The 13,877-nt window shown below is 41.6% G+C and overlaps 1 protein-coding gene across 1 annotated transcript in view; it reads left to right on the top strand.

Annotated features, from left to right (window-relative positions):
- The window catches only part of LOC118420735, a 77,002-nt gene that overhangs the window by 31,192 nt on the left and 31,933 nt on the right, over positions 1-13,877 (top strand). Inside the window, exon 11 of the mRNA XM_035827690.1 lies at positions 2,545-2,697. Within this exon, the coding sequence (XP_035683583.1) occupies positions 2,545-2,697 (153 nt within the window). The remainder of the gene's footprint in view (positions 1-2,544; positions 2,698-13,877) is intronic.

The raw sequence follows: 13,877 nt of genomic DNA on the forward strand, positions 1-13,877 counted from the left end.
ATAGTAGGGCAGCGAACAATATGAAACTTTTTTTACATGACATTGTATATTAGTCCTGCATGCGCACAGCTTTTGTGACTAGTAATTTATTTAACAGCCAATCATTATACATTGTAATTCCCTCATCTGACCAGGTGAAAACTCTGGGCATACAATGTCATGCATGTTGGCAGTATATCTGATTGGCTGAAAGTGAAAGGTTTGCTGATGTAATTTTAAGTTAGGTTCCCAGGGCTCGAAATTCATTTTTGGGATTAGGTGCACTGGTGCACCCAGCTTAAGAAATTAGGTGCACCAAAAATTTAAATTTAAGTAGAATGTAAAAAAAAAAAAAACTAGTAACATAACTTAGTTACAAGCTATCAAATTCTTAAACAAGTAACATGACAGACATTTCTATTATCTTTCTAACACTTAGATGTCAAAAATATGATGTATACTAGTATACTTGATATCTTTCCATACATAAACCTAAGAAAATATTGTGCACCCACTGAAAAATATTGGGTGCACAGTTCCAATTTTGGGTGCACCTGGGTGCACATGCACCCAGTATTTCGAGCCCTGGGTTCCAGAAGGTTGGATTGTTGGCTGTGGAGACTTGGTAAAAATGACTGTGAAACTCTCCTCTACTTCGCTCTTGTTTTTTCTCGGACCGGTAAGCCCCAAAACACATGAATGGGTAATAATCCGACAGTGTCCATTTTCTAATTGGTCCAATGTCCAGTCCACCAATTTTTATCAGGTCTGTTTTTCTAGACCGGTCCAACAAGAAAACAAGTGCTTTTAAAAAAAGCTGGCGTTTCGTCTACGTTTATGAGTGTGAACTGTCTTTTTCTTTAAGTAAAATCTGTTAGAAAAAGTCACTCAAGGGCTGTTGCGTCTATAAGAAAAATTGTTATTTTGGAAAGGAGTACTGTTTAATAGCTGGTCTTGGCTTACAACTTTATTTTAAATGTACAATAAGTTCATTATAAAATCTATCAATATACTCAGATACTTATGTACACTTGAAAAAGCACCATCAGCACTGTGACAAGATTCTATCTAAATTGACTACCAAATGTCAAACAAATATCCAACAGCTACCTCATCTCTATTATACTGGTTTCCGCATTTACAACATTTCTTCCTTGTTTTCGTGAATAATTTTGCTAATATTCATGAACATTTCCATACTTTTGTGTCGAGCGGTGTGACTTTCCACATCCGTGTTGTCTGAAAACTTCTGAATGAAGTCGATACTGAACAATGGAGCATTTGCTACTGTAAGAAAGGATCGCTGTTTTTGATGGAGTTTCATGCAAACAACATCAAGAGCCTCTGTTTGCATCATGAATAGTAGTTTAGTGGCGAGTGTTTTGCGAGAATCATCTTACCGCGCATAGGAGCCGCTGTACGGTATTTTCCATTACCATGAACAGAAAAATTCGAATGCCGGGTTTGGAATCTATGAAGTCCTGTTCATAAGACAAAGGCCTTGCATATATGAAATGAATACTAAAATAAATAAAAAAATGATATATAAAAATATAATATCAATAAATAAATAGAATATTCAATATTTAAAAAAGAAAAAAATCCACTCTCGGTTTCGAACCAGGGACTGTCGGATCCGAAGGCGTATGACTTTACCGATTGAACTAAGTTGTTACGTGTATTGTATATGAGTGTAGTCGATACTGAACAATGGAGCATTTGCTACTGTAAGAAAGGATCGCTGTTTATGATGGAGTTTCATGCAAATAACATCAAGAGCCTCTGTTTACATCATGAATAGTAGTTTAGTGGCGAGTGTTTTGCGAGAATCATCTTACCGCGCATAGGAGCCGCTGCACGGTATTTCCATTACCATGAACAGAAAAATTCGAATGCCGGGTTTGGAATCTATGAAGTCCTGTTCATAAGACAAAGGCCTTGCATATATGAAATGAATACTAGAATAAATAAAAAATGATATATAAAAATATAATATCAATAAATAAATAGAATATTTATATATTATCTTCAATATTTAAAAAGAAAAAAATCCACTCTCGGTTTCGAACCAGGGACTTTCGGATCCGAAGGCGTATGACTTTACCGATTGAGCTAAGTTGTCACGTGTTTAAGAACAGAGTGTACATTATGCTTTAACCTCACTACATAGTATTATTTATGTCGATTTTCGGTCGCTTTCTTGATAAAATCTTTTTTTTTTCTTGTGCAATCTTGTGGAATAGATGTTATATGGCCATTTTCCAGGATATTGAAGTCCGAAACCACAATGCAATGGTATTTCCGAACATACAGTTGTAGCAGTTGCATGCGATCGTGTTGAAGCAAACCAAGCACCAAGCACCATCCATGCATCGAAGCAACCACTGAAGGTAAAACCCAATACATTGCGTTTCGTCGCCAGAGGGCGACGAAACGCAAAAACAGCTTTGTACTGCTACTCTGTACCAGTATACCCACGCCTAGCATCCTATAATAAGTAAAACCTTGAAGTTTGTTAGTTACCGTGGAGTCTCCATCACCTGCATGATTGCATCTCCTCCACAGATGAGCACGCTGAGATCAAAGCGAGCCGGTCTCCAAGGGAACCAAACAGTTTTGCAGGCAGCCAGCAGGAGGGAGCGCGGACTGTGGGTACAGAGAATAGAGCAGTGCTCCTTATCCCTGCAGCAGAAGGAGACAGGCAAGGAGAATCGACAGGTAAGGGGACAGTCATCTGTTTTTCTTAGTTTTCGGCTCTTTTCTTTTTGGGTCTTAGTTTTAGAGACATTCTTTGTCTCTTTTCTCAGTAGATATGTACCAGAAGGGTACAAGCTTGAATATTGTCTGTCCCACACATTGTCTGGGAGCATTTTGTCAATTTTTTGTTGTTAAATCTGTGATTTAACGCTTTTGAAAGTACGTTTTCATCAACTTCATTGTCATGAAGTTCTGTCATGAAATTTTTGTGATGGACAACAAGGTGAAAACTTTTTTTCCGTCCCAACAACCAACTTTCTGTCGTAGGAGTGAAGACAGCACTGCATGGTGAATATTTTCATGCTGCCATGACTCGAATGGCCAGTAAAAAAGCTGCCCCAAAAAACCCACTGCCGGAAACTCATTCTTACTAATCTTACCAGACTGGGCATGGCAAAAGACCCCTAAGCTGCCAAATTGAGAATGGCGACCAGGTTGAAAATTGGCTTGTTTTGCTCTGATATTCTTGGATTGAACAGGTGCAACAACCGCGGCTATGTCATTGAACAGGGCATTTCAACTGAGCCCTAAATGCTTGATAATTGGCTGTTTTGAACCAAGATTGTAGCAAGGAACGGACGTACATGTACATGTAACACAACTCCTAATGATGGCTCGTTTAGACTACAGATTGCCCGTGGAGTATGTTGCGACTGTGGTTCACGAAATGCCAGGAGCTTTTGTTGCCTCCATTAGTTAGTCTGCGCCTTGCGGTGCGCTCTGCTTGAATACAAATTCGAATGTACATTGTAACCAGGTAATTGGCTATTGGGCAAAATCTATACTTTGAGTCTAAGCTAACAAGCTCAAGCTATTCTGTTTATAGCCAAGGGACTACACTGCTTGCCAGGGATATTTTTTGTTAAGGCAGGTTTCGAAGTTTGAACACAGAACCAGAATGTTACAAAAAGAGTAACAGTTACTGTTGTATTTTGTCTTGATGTACATTGTACAATGTATATGGAAGGACAACTTGAATAGCTGTTGAGTGCCTGTTTTGTCTCCCTATTACTTTGTCAAGTTTGTGGTAAATTCAAGGAAACAATTTCCCCACTGTAGGTTGCGAACCTCTACCATACTGTTGTATGGATATTAAAGGGTTCAGACAAGCCTGTGTTACCAGTATACAATTAGTCTCGCTGTCAAGGGCTGATTGTTAAAAGCTTGGTTTGCTGGTATATATTTATACAGGCTGATATTAACCAGTAAACCCTTCTCACAAACTTCAGAAGTAGAATAAACAAGATAGTAAACAGTACAAAAATGTAACTGCTGTATATGGCCTATAACTTTACAGAAGTTGCCTTACCTGTGACTTAAAAGAAACAAGAAAAAGAGGAAAATTTCGCCATTGATTAAAAGGAAACAAGCAGACATTATCATTTCTATTATCACAATTGTATCATTTTGTCCGATATCCAGAACTTATTATAATACACAACCTCCATACAATCTATGTGTATATATAAAGCCAGCCTACATTCAAATTCCTTAGCTTATCAAGAGCTCAGGCTGCTTTTCTTGGAAAGATTCACATATTCGTTCGTTCGTCCCATATTACAGTAACTATATTTCCCTTCCTCGTTGTTCAAACCTACTAAAAATACACCCTTCATACGTACGCCACCATTGCAAACAAGCGCGGCGTGGTTGTGAAGTCCCCAGCTGTCTCTCCAAATGCTTGCCTTTCCATTTAGCAAGCTGGCGCCAAGCCTCTCCAAATAGGACCCCGGTGAGGGGAAAAGAACTCTGTAAATTTGCTGATGCTTTGAGGATGAATTGACATGCGTAGCTCTGGGTTTCCTGGAGGATATATATATTTAGTGTGCTAGGGTAGACGGAAGAAGAAGGTTGAGAACTGGGTGGTTTTTAAACAAGGTAAGTGGTCAGTGGCACGTAAATAAGTAACATTTTGTTGGGATATGTATCTAAGCTACCCTCTATTTCCTGTGGATGATAGGTCTTACTTACAGGTCATGCATGCTTCCATTGATAGACTGTTTGCTGGGATAAATGTACAGTGCCAATTACTTGGTTGTATTAGCCTATTTTTTTTTTCATCTTCTTTGAATACTGCCCATAGCTCTTGCTTTCTCATGATTATATTCTATTTAGCATTTGTGCAGTTGACTTGTAGTGCACTGGCCATGTGAGTAGAGGGTATGACTCGCATTCGGGAGGTTGTGAGTTTGTTCCCCAGCCGAGTCACACCAGAGACTTTATAAATGGTACATATACTGCCCTCTCAGCTTGATATTCTGCATTTTATTTCTAAAATGCAGAATATCAAGCTGAGAGGGCAGTATAATTATGTCAAGAATATGGGAGTTGATCATAAACCACTACCAAATGGACTCCATTGTACGTGTAGTCAGAGCTAATTGACTCATTTGCATTAACTGTGTCTTAGCCTTGCTATCCTTTGAAATCCAAATTGTCTTCAGCTTGATTTTGCCTTACCTTTGTTTTCTTTGGAATCCAAATTGTCTTCTGTCTGAATTGTCTAACAATGTTTCCTATTGGACATCTGAAATTGTCTTCATTCATAGTTAGAGTATAAAAGACCCATTTCTTCAAGATCACTTCAGTGTCACTGACGAAGGATAGTGGATTCTATCCGAAATGTCTGACCGTTTCCAAAATCATATCCAGTTGCTTGAGTAACTACTTTTTGGGGTATCTTATTACCTGGATGTCTAACCTACATCGACGGACATGTAGCCATTGCACTAATTAGTTGTGTTCCTGGTACATGTTATAGATATAGCTTCATTAAGTGTACATTGTATGTTGTTATTTATTGCACAGTGAAAAAATATCAGAGACTGTTTTTGTTTTTTATACATTTACAAGCTTAATATTTGTACTCCTGTGCACATACATTTGTACATGTACATAATGTCATATAAACATGGTAGCCTCACATGTGTTAAGTACATGCATCATGACTGTACATGTTCATGTGAATTACACCCACACATAACAGGGTTATGACAGTTCAGAATACAGAAGACCTTGCGCCTGCTCTGTGTGTAGGAGGTGCTTCCTGATTTCCCAGTCCCAATTAAGAACAGCTCTTACAACTTCTAGCCGCAAGCCAGGCTATTTTTGAGCTGCCAATTAAGCTTATTTGTGATTATTAAGGGCCGTCCATCCTTCCCGTAGGGCCGGTTTTCTCACGTTTTGTTACATGTGTACATTAGTTTAAATAAGTTGCTCTAGACAACCTATTTATTACCACACAGAAAAAAGTTGCATTGTTACGGACATTTATTCATGAACAAGGCCACTCAAAAGTTACAAATCAGTTCTCATAGTGTTGTGTACTGTTAAGACAAAAAACACAAAGACAAATTGTAATGAACATTTTACTTTGTTTTAAATGCATCATAACTTTCTGATATGTAGTAGTAGTAGTAGTAGTAGTAGTAGACTGGTTTATTAAGCAATAAGCATAATAGTCCTCCTGGCAGCCTAAGAGGCTGAATTGCGAGGGCATTACAATCATGTTCAAATTCAGCATACATCGATTAGAAAGCTTTATGCACGACGTTAAAACAATGGGTCAATAGATGCTGGTTAAAATACAATATCAAAGTAATACGAATTTGTTCAAAGTATTCCACTATTTACAGACTTTATATAGACTTTTAAAACTTCGACAAGACAACGTGTGACTGAGGAGTAAAGTTCAGTTCAGTTTAATAGAGTCCGTTAAGCGTTTCCACAATGGCCGGGATGGCGCTTGACCTGTAGCGCTTTGACCCAGAAGGCTGCTGGTACTGTCCAGAGTTACGTAGGTTTCTGCCGTGCTGTTGTACACGGGTGGGGGGCAGCCAAGAACAGAACCGTGGGGATTTCTCAACTTTGGTAGCAAAGTCAACACACAGGCTCCGACGGCGGTCTGATAGGCGTTGGAGATTGAGCTGTTCTAGCGTTTCTGAGTAGGAGTCGTACCGTCGTCCAATGATCATTTTGCAGGCACGTTTCTGCACTCGCTCTAGGGCTGCAGACTGTTTGCTTGTGAGTGCGGCACTCCAGCAGGGAGCACCATATTCCAGAATGGGACGAATGTACCCGCAGTATATGATGGTGAGATCAGATTCTGGTACTCCGGATCGGCGCAGTCTGCTGACGAGGAAGAGACGCTTGCTGGCTTTAGACACCATCACGTCTACTTGGTCATCCCAACGTAGGTCCGATCTAATGTGTAGTCCTAACAGCCTGGCCTGTGTGACAATGGCAAGGTTCTGTCCACCAAGGGTAAGTGCCGGTATCTGCGGCGGTTGACGCATGAAGCAGAAATGCATCGCCATGCACTTTTTGGGATTGAGGCTCATAGAATTGCTCGCGGACCAGCTCTCAAGGTTGTCGAGGTCAGTCTGGAGGGTTGTTGCTACCGTAACTGGTCTTATTTCACCGAGGTTGAAGTCGTCGACATACTTCCAGTGAGAGTTTGAAGTTACGGGTTTGATGTCATTTATCATTGCTAGGAAAACTAGCGGACCTAGCAGAGTTCCCTGGGCCACTCCACTTGTTAATGGCTCCCAGTCTGACACTGACCCCCGATATCTGACGCACTGTTTCCGACCAGCCATGAAGCTACACAGCCAGGGGATTAAAGAAGCTCTTGCCCCCATGCTGATCAGTTTAGCGATGGCAGTGTTGTGGCACACTCTGTCAAATGCCTTTGAGAAATCAGTTAAAATCAAGGTGCCCACTGTTGCTTTCCTTTCAGCCCCGGAGAAGAAAAAGTTCAGCAAGTCGATGAGACAATGTGTTGTGGAGCATCCTTTGGAATTCCCAAACTGTTTGCAGTCCATTTGAGGTGCTATGTCGGACAGGATCCAGGAGGAGACGAATCCTTCGCAGACTTTAGCAAACTGTGCCGTGAGAGAGACTGGGCGGATGCTGTCAAGGTCAGTTGGCTGTTTTTTTGGGACGGGGATTACCGTGGCTTCCCTCCACTCAGGCGGTACTCTTCCCTCTCGCAGTGAAGCATTAAGGATGTCTGTCAGTGGCAAGGAAAGCTCGTAGGCAAACTCCTTTATGATTTTAGGTGGCATCTGGTCCGGGCCAGGGGCTTTTGAGACCTTGATTCGGCTTAACCGGTTGTACATGTCCCATGGGTTGACTTGGGGCGGTGGCATAGCCGGCAGGTACGATGGTAGCTTGCTGTAGTCCAGTGGGCTCAGCGCCTGGCAAATGGACGCCAGGTGCTTGTTGATGGCGTTTGCTACACCTGCTGTGTCGGTAGAGTCTACTCCTGGTACTTGGATGTTTGTGGTAGGGGCTGACCAGTTTGCCAACTGTCTGATGGTCTTATGCCACTCGGCCGGATTCTCCTTCTTCAGATGCTGCACGTGGTCGTGGTAGAAGGTTTTCTTCCCTTGTTTAATGTTACGGGCGATCTTGTTGCGGAGGAGCTTGTAGAGTAACTCTTGACCCCGACTGTGAGCTAGTTGTCTTTTGTGTATCAGTGTCTTGAGCGAAGCAGTGATCCAGGGTTTGTCTTTTTGATGTAGCTTGGCTCTCTTTTGGGGAAAGAACCTGTCTATGGCTGAGTGCAATGTCCCGTAGAATGCGGCTGTCTTCTCTTCTACAGTGGCCTTCTCTAGCACCTCCTGCCAGCTGTGTGAGGTAATCCATTGCCCAAAGTCCCGTATCCTGGAGTCCGGCATGGGACGGACGACCACGTACTTGGACTTGTTGGTACCTTGTGCACGCTCTCCTGCCTGCCACCAAACAGCCTTGTGGTCACTTGTGCCTATTGGATTAGTCACCTCTGGAAGTTTGTAGGAAGACTTTAAGTTCGTGATGATGACGTCGAGGGTAGCCTCCCCACGGGTCGGGGAGCTGACCACTTGGTGTAGTCTGTGAGCCCGGAGAAGCGGCTGGTAATCCAGTCGGTTGTAGTCCCCTGCAAATATGAGACCGATGTCAGGATGAAGGGTTTTCAGGAGGTCAGCCGTGTCCACCAAGTGATGTAGGAGAAGCTCCTGGTTCCTGGAGTTGGGTGGGAAGTAAGTTGCACAGACTGCGATGCAAGGTACTTGCCGCGGGAGTCTAGGGGGCCGAAGCCACACCCACACGCATTCGAGTTCTGGGGGTACAGAAACCTGAGGGATGGTCCTCGGTTGGGCGTCTTGGTGGACATAGACGGCCACGCCTCCTCCACGGCGGTCAGTTCTGCTACAAGAAAACAGTGCGTACTTATCGATATTCAGGAACTCAGTTGGTATCGCTGGGGAGAACCACGTCTCTGTGACAATTGCTACATCAGCGTTATATTGTTTGATAGTGGTTTCAAATTCATCCAGTTTGTTAAGGAGAGAACGAGCGTTGCACATATATACTGATGGCAAGCTTCCCGCATTGGAGTTGGGCTGGGGTTTTCGCACTGGAACTTTGAGTAGATTAACGGTGTTGGCATTATCTGAAGTAATACAAGTGTAGTTGGGCAAAAGGCTGTCCCTAGTGGTGAACACCATCAACACACACAGGCAAACAAGTAATCTGTACTTGGTGCTGAACACTATCCAATTACAGGCAAACACACCTGTCCTTGGTGCTGAACACTATCCACACACAGGTACATGTAAACACATATGTCCTTAATTAGTGCTGAACACTATCCACACACATGCAAACATGCCTGTCCTTGGTGCTGAACACCATCCACACACATGCAAATATGCCTGTCCTTGGTGCTGAACACCATCCACACACATGTTAGCACACCTGTCCCTGGTGCTGAACACACACACATGCAAACATGCCTGTCCCTTGTGCTGAACACTATCCACACACAGGTAAACACATATCCATACACAAGCAAACAGGCCTGTCCCTGGTGCTGAATACCATAGACACAAGGCAAACACAGCTGTCCTTGGTGCTGAACACAATCTTCACACAGAAAAACAGATCTGTCATTGACTATGGTGCAAAACACCATCCACACACAGGTAAACCGTTACTAAATGGATCTGTCCTTTATGCTCAAATGATAGAAAAGGCCACCCTTATGTAAAAACAGCAACTTTCCATGCAGAGTTTTGATATGTAGCTTTATCCGTCACAGCTGCTACCGCTACAAATCTGTTTTTAACCATGGTTCCTACCTCAGGGGACTTCTAATTGGCTTTCTCCTCAACATGAATCAAATTTTGTAGAGTGCGTCTCTCAACTTCTCACAAAATCAAGCTTGGCTGTTTACAGCTTCGTGATCCGGATATAAATGGCCTTATGCATGTATATTATAGCCTTATAAGTGAGTTATTACATGTATGTACCTTTAGTTTGAGTCTGGTGCATTTTGTAGCATCTATTAAGAGTAATTGCCTTGCAGCGGAATCTTTTGAACACAGGATGTCGAAAAATAGCTGTTTTCCACACGCTGTCATTGAAGGCAAAATAACCCGTACATGTACGCTACCAGAATACATTTGCAGCTTTTATTGATCCAGATGTGCCTTAAGTCCATTCAATACATCTTAAGTTTGAATGTGGTAACATTTGTAGCATCTCAGGCATAATTGCATTACAATGGAAGCCTTTGAACACAGGATGTTGAGAAATGGAAGGTAACAGCTGACACAAGGTAAAAGTAAAGGTAGTCCCATACACTAAGGTAGCCTTTTTAGGCTACTAGGGGTCACACATGCGTATATACTCAAGTCCGTTTGAGGTGCGTACATGTATGACGCTCTTAGTCTCTACTAGGCTCCACAGGTCGCGGAGAAAAATAGTACAAATTGGACAAATATAGATACATAACATGCCAGATGTATTAGCTGACCAAGAAGTATGGTTAGCGACCCAGCTAATTCGTCTGACATGTTACCTGTCTACATTTGTCCAATTTCTATTATTTTAAAAATGACCTGTGGGGCCTGGTGGAGGTAAATACTCCCATGCGCGCCTCATACGGACTTAAATATATCTATATTAGTATTACGCAGGTGTGACCCCACCTATCGGGGTAGTGGGTTGTTATCCACTGTGTGTAAGGGGGAGCCCATCCCTCTCCTCCCACCGCCTTTTATTTCCCCAACCAAAGTCAGGTACGAAGTCAGGAAAGTTGTCTAAAAGTTTCTTTCCCAAGGGCACAACATCGGAGACATTGATGTCAGTGGATTCCATTTGAGGACCTTTGGGCCGAACACCCTAACCATTATGCCAACAGGACACCACTCAACAAACATCTAAAATCATATCCAGTAGGTTGAGTAACTGCTTTTTGGCGTGTCCTATTTGTACCTGGATGTCTAACCTTCATCAACGTAAACATCCAGTACGTTACCTGAATACATTGCTTCTTCTATTGACCCGATAATGGGTTTTTAAAGACTAAAACATGTTACAGCTACTCTTCTTTAGTGCCCCAAAGGTCGATTCTGATCATGTTGATGCATTAGGAAGAATCTGCATGGGAGGTTGTGTGTCTCAAATTATGCAAACTCTTCGGAATCAGTTGAATTGCCACAGAAAATTCAGTCGCCCATGCATGGAATATGGATGGAGGTCTGTTACAAATAACGAAGAATTAAAACTAAAACAGCTGATTAGTTACCTGTTGTAGAGAAAAAGCCTTGCAGGCTCCCATTATAGACTCTGTGGTTGGTATAATTTTCTCTTCCCAAAATAGAGATGCACAGACTTGCCTGGCAGAAGTAACAGGCTCTCAGACCTTGTTTTTGCCGTTATGGATGTTCAGCGCAACAACACACTTGAGTGAGGAAGGGAGAGGTATGTTGAATCTGTGCTCTTTCATATGTGTGTCCTACTTGTAATTTCAATCCTGTTTAAAAGAATTTTTTTCATCAGTCTTTGTTTTAAAAGCCCTTCTGTCTAAACAAATTGAGATTTTCAAGACTAGTTAAGATTTTTCTGATGAATGTACAATTACTCTACACATGTGGGGTTCAAAATAATCTATGTAAAACTTTCTTTTTAGAAGTGCCAGTTGCAATCCTAATTTGAAATACGTATAGCTGTGCATGAGATTTCAACATTTGCCCACATTGATTATTATTATTAATGTTCAGCGATCTGTTGCATGTATAGCAGTAGAAGCCAGTTAATTGCACTACAGATTACCGTACATTTCTGTTAATTGAACGGAATCCCCAAATCCAAAACTCATGTGGTCCAACTGGATAACTTCGCATTGTTGCACCACCCGGATACAGTCAAACCTGTCTATAGCGGCCACTCAAGGGACTGGTCAAAATTGGCCACTATAGAGAGGTGGCCACTATAGAGAATATGCTAATTAATTGACCACAAGCAATAAGTTACACATACTTTTAGTACCCACTGATCTCTATTCACATAATACAGTACTGTACATGTACTGCAATGATTTTTACACTATATGTATTAAGAAAACAAAAGCCATAAAAAGTTTTAAATGTTCTACAGTTGATATTGTCTGAAGAGACCGGTATCGACATATCTCTTAGATCTTTCGTCTTGTATCTTTTGATACTTCGCCGTACGTGCGTTCCCGCTCGCGTTCACACGTCAGATTCGCCCATTATGCTAATGTGGTACTCACAAGAAAAGTCACGTCATTTTAGACATATCTCTTTAAATAAATGTAAGAATACAATCCACCATAGTCTGAAGATCATATCATTTTGTCTTTGTAACAATTATTCAGATTTTTTTGTGATGTAAATTAACTTAAGCGATAGTGTATCAGAACGTAACTTAAACACAATTTACCTCCGTAATATTGGTGTCGTCTATTGACCTTATATGACTTCGTTTGTCAGCAGGTATGGGTAGCGCCAGTTTACGAAGTTTGTTTTGAAAATAAGTCAAAGAGGTTTTAAATCCGGCGTGGGGTGACGATACGGCCACTGTATATGGCCGAACGCGTGCCGAAACATAGATCAGCGGTCCGCGTGGCCGTAATCGGCAGTGTTTTTGTACCTGCGGGACCGGAAATCGTGTGGCCGTGGCCGCGTTGGACAGGTGGCCGCTAAGCCTATTTCTTAATCATTACGAATCCAAGGGACCGACAAAAAGTGGCCACTATGGGCAGGTGGCCGTTATGCAAAGGTGGCCGCTAATACAGGTTTGACTGTAATTGCACGAAGTATGCTGGTTCATGTAAATGGGGTGTGCAGTTAAACAGTGCTTCTACTTTATAACACTTCATACAAAGCTATTAACTATAAGCATCCACTTCTATCGTAGCTATAAGTGTTATTCTCGAATAAAACCCCTTCAATTACATGTACATGTATACAACTCCTTAAAGTCATACATACATGTATCTCTGATCGTGTTATTGCCCTTGAAATAAAAAAAAGTACCAGAGGTAGGAAATAACAAGTGCTCTTAAGAAGTGCTCATTAAATCAAAAAGGGTTTCCAGAGTAGCGCTGTGCATACCAAGCTTGTCCTTGTTACTTTAATACCATGCAGGCAGCAGGGTTCTAGCTAGTGCATTTTACGGTAGTGGGCCACTACGCTATGATTTGTAACCACAACCGTTACGCTAGAATATGGACCACTACGCTAATCTTTTAACAGGTGAAGTGGTGCTTTGCTATCATTTTCTTGTTCAACAATGTTTAATCAATGTCTGAAAAATGAAAAATGATGATATGCCACTCAAAACTGACCAAAACATCCTTCAAATTACTTGTGACATTTAAAAGAGTGCCATCTTTTAACTCTACATTTTCGAAATTTCACCATGAAGGACCAAGACCCCCCCCCCCCTTTCCACACCAATCTCCTGATTGGTCGCTTTGCTACCATGCCATTCCCACTGCGCTAAAATGAAGTCCTGGCTAGAACACTAGGCAGCATCAATGTAACAGAATCATGCTCTCTCCCCCTTGGAAGGAAATTAAATTTTTTTTCATTACAAATTGTCATTAGAAGACTTCTATATAGGCGCAAATCATAAACAGTCTATTCTTGGCCTAATAAAAATCTTGAAGGCTAAGCTGATGTCCATTAATAATAATCAATCAAATCTAACTATAGCAGGATATGAAAATGTATACGTATAGAGAGGGCTGTCTGCAGTGTAAGATTTTTTTCTGTCTCACTTTGATTCATTGATTGCAAGTACAATGCATTTTGTTTGTTCTTAAACCTATAATTTTGTGCTTACGA

The sequence above is a fragment of the Branchiostoma floridae genome, chromosome 8, assembly GCF_000003815.2.
Source record: "Branchiostoma floridae strain S238N-H82 chromosome 8, Bfl_VNyyK, whole genome shotgun sequence".
NCBI lineage: Eukaryota > Metazoa > Chordata > Leptocardii > Amphioxiformes > Branchiostomatidae > Branchiostoma > Branchiostoma floridae.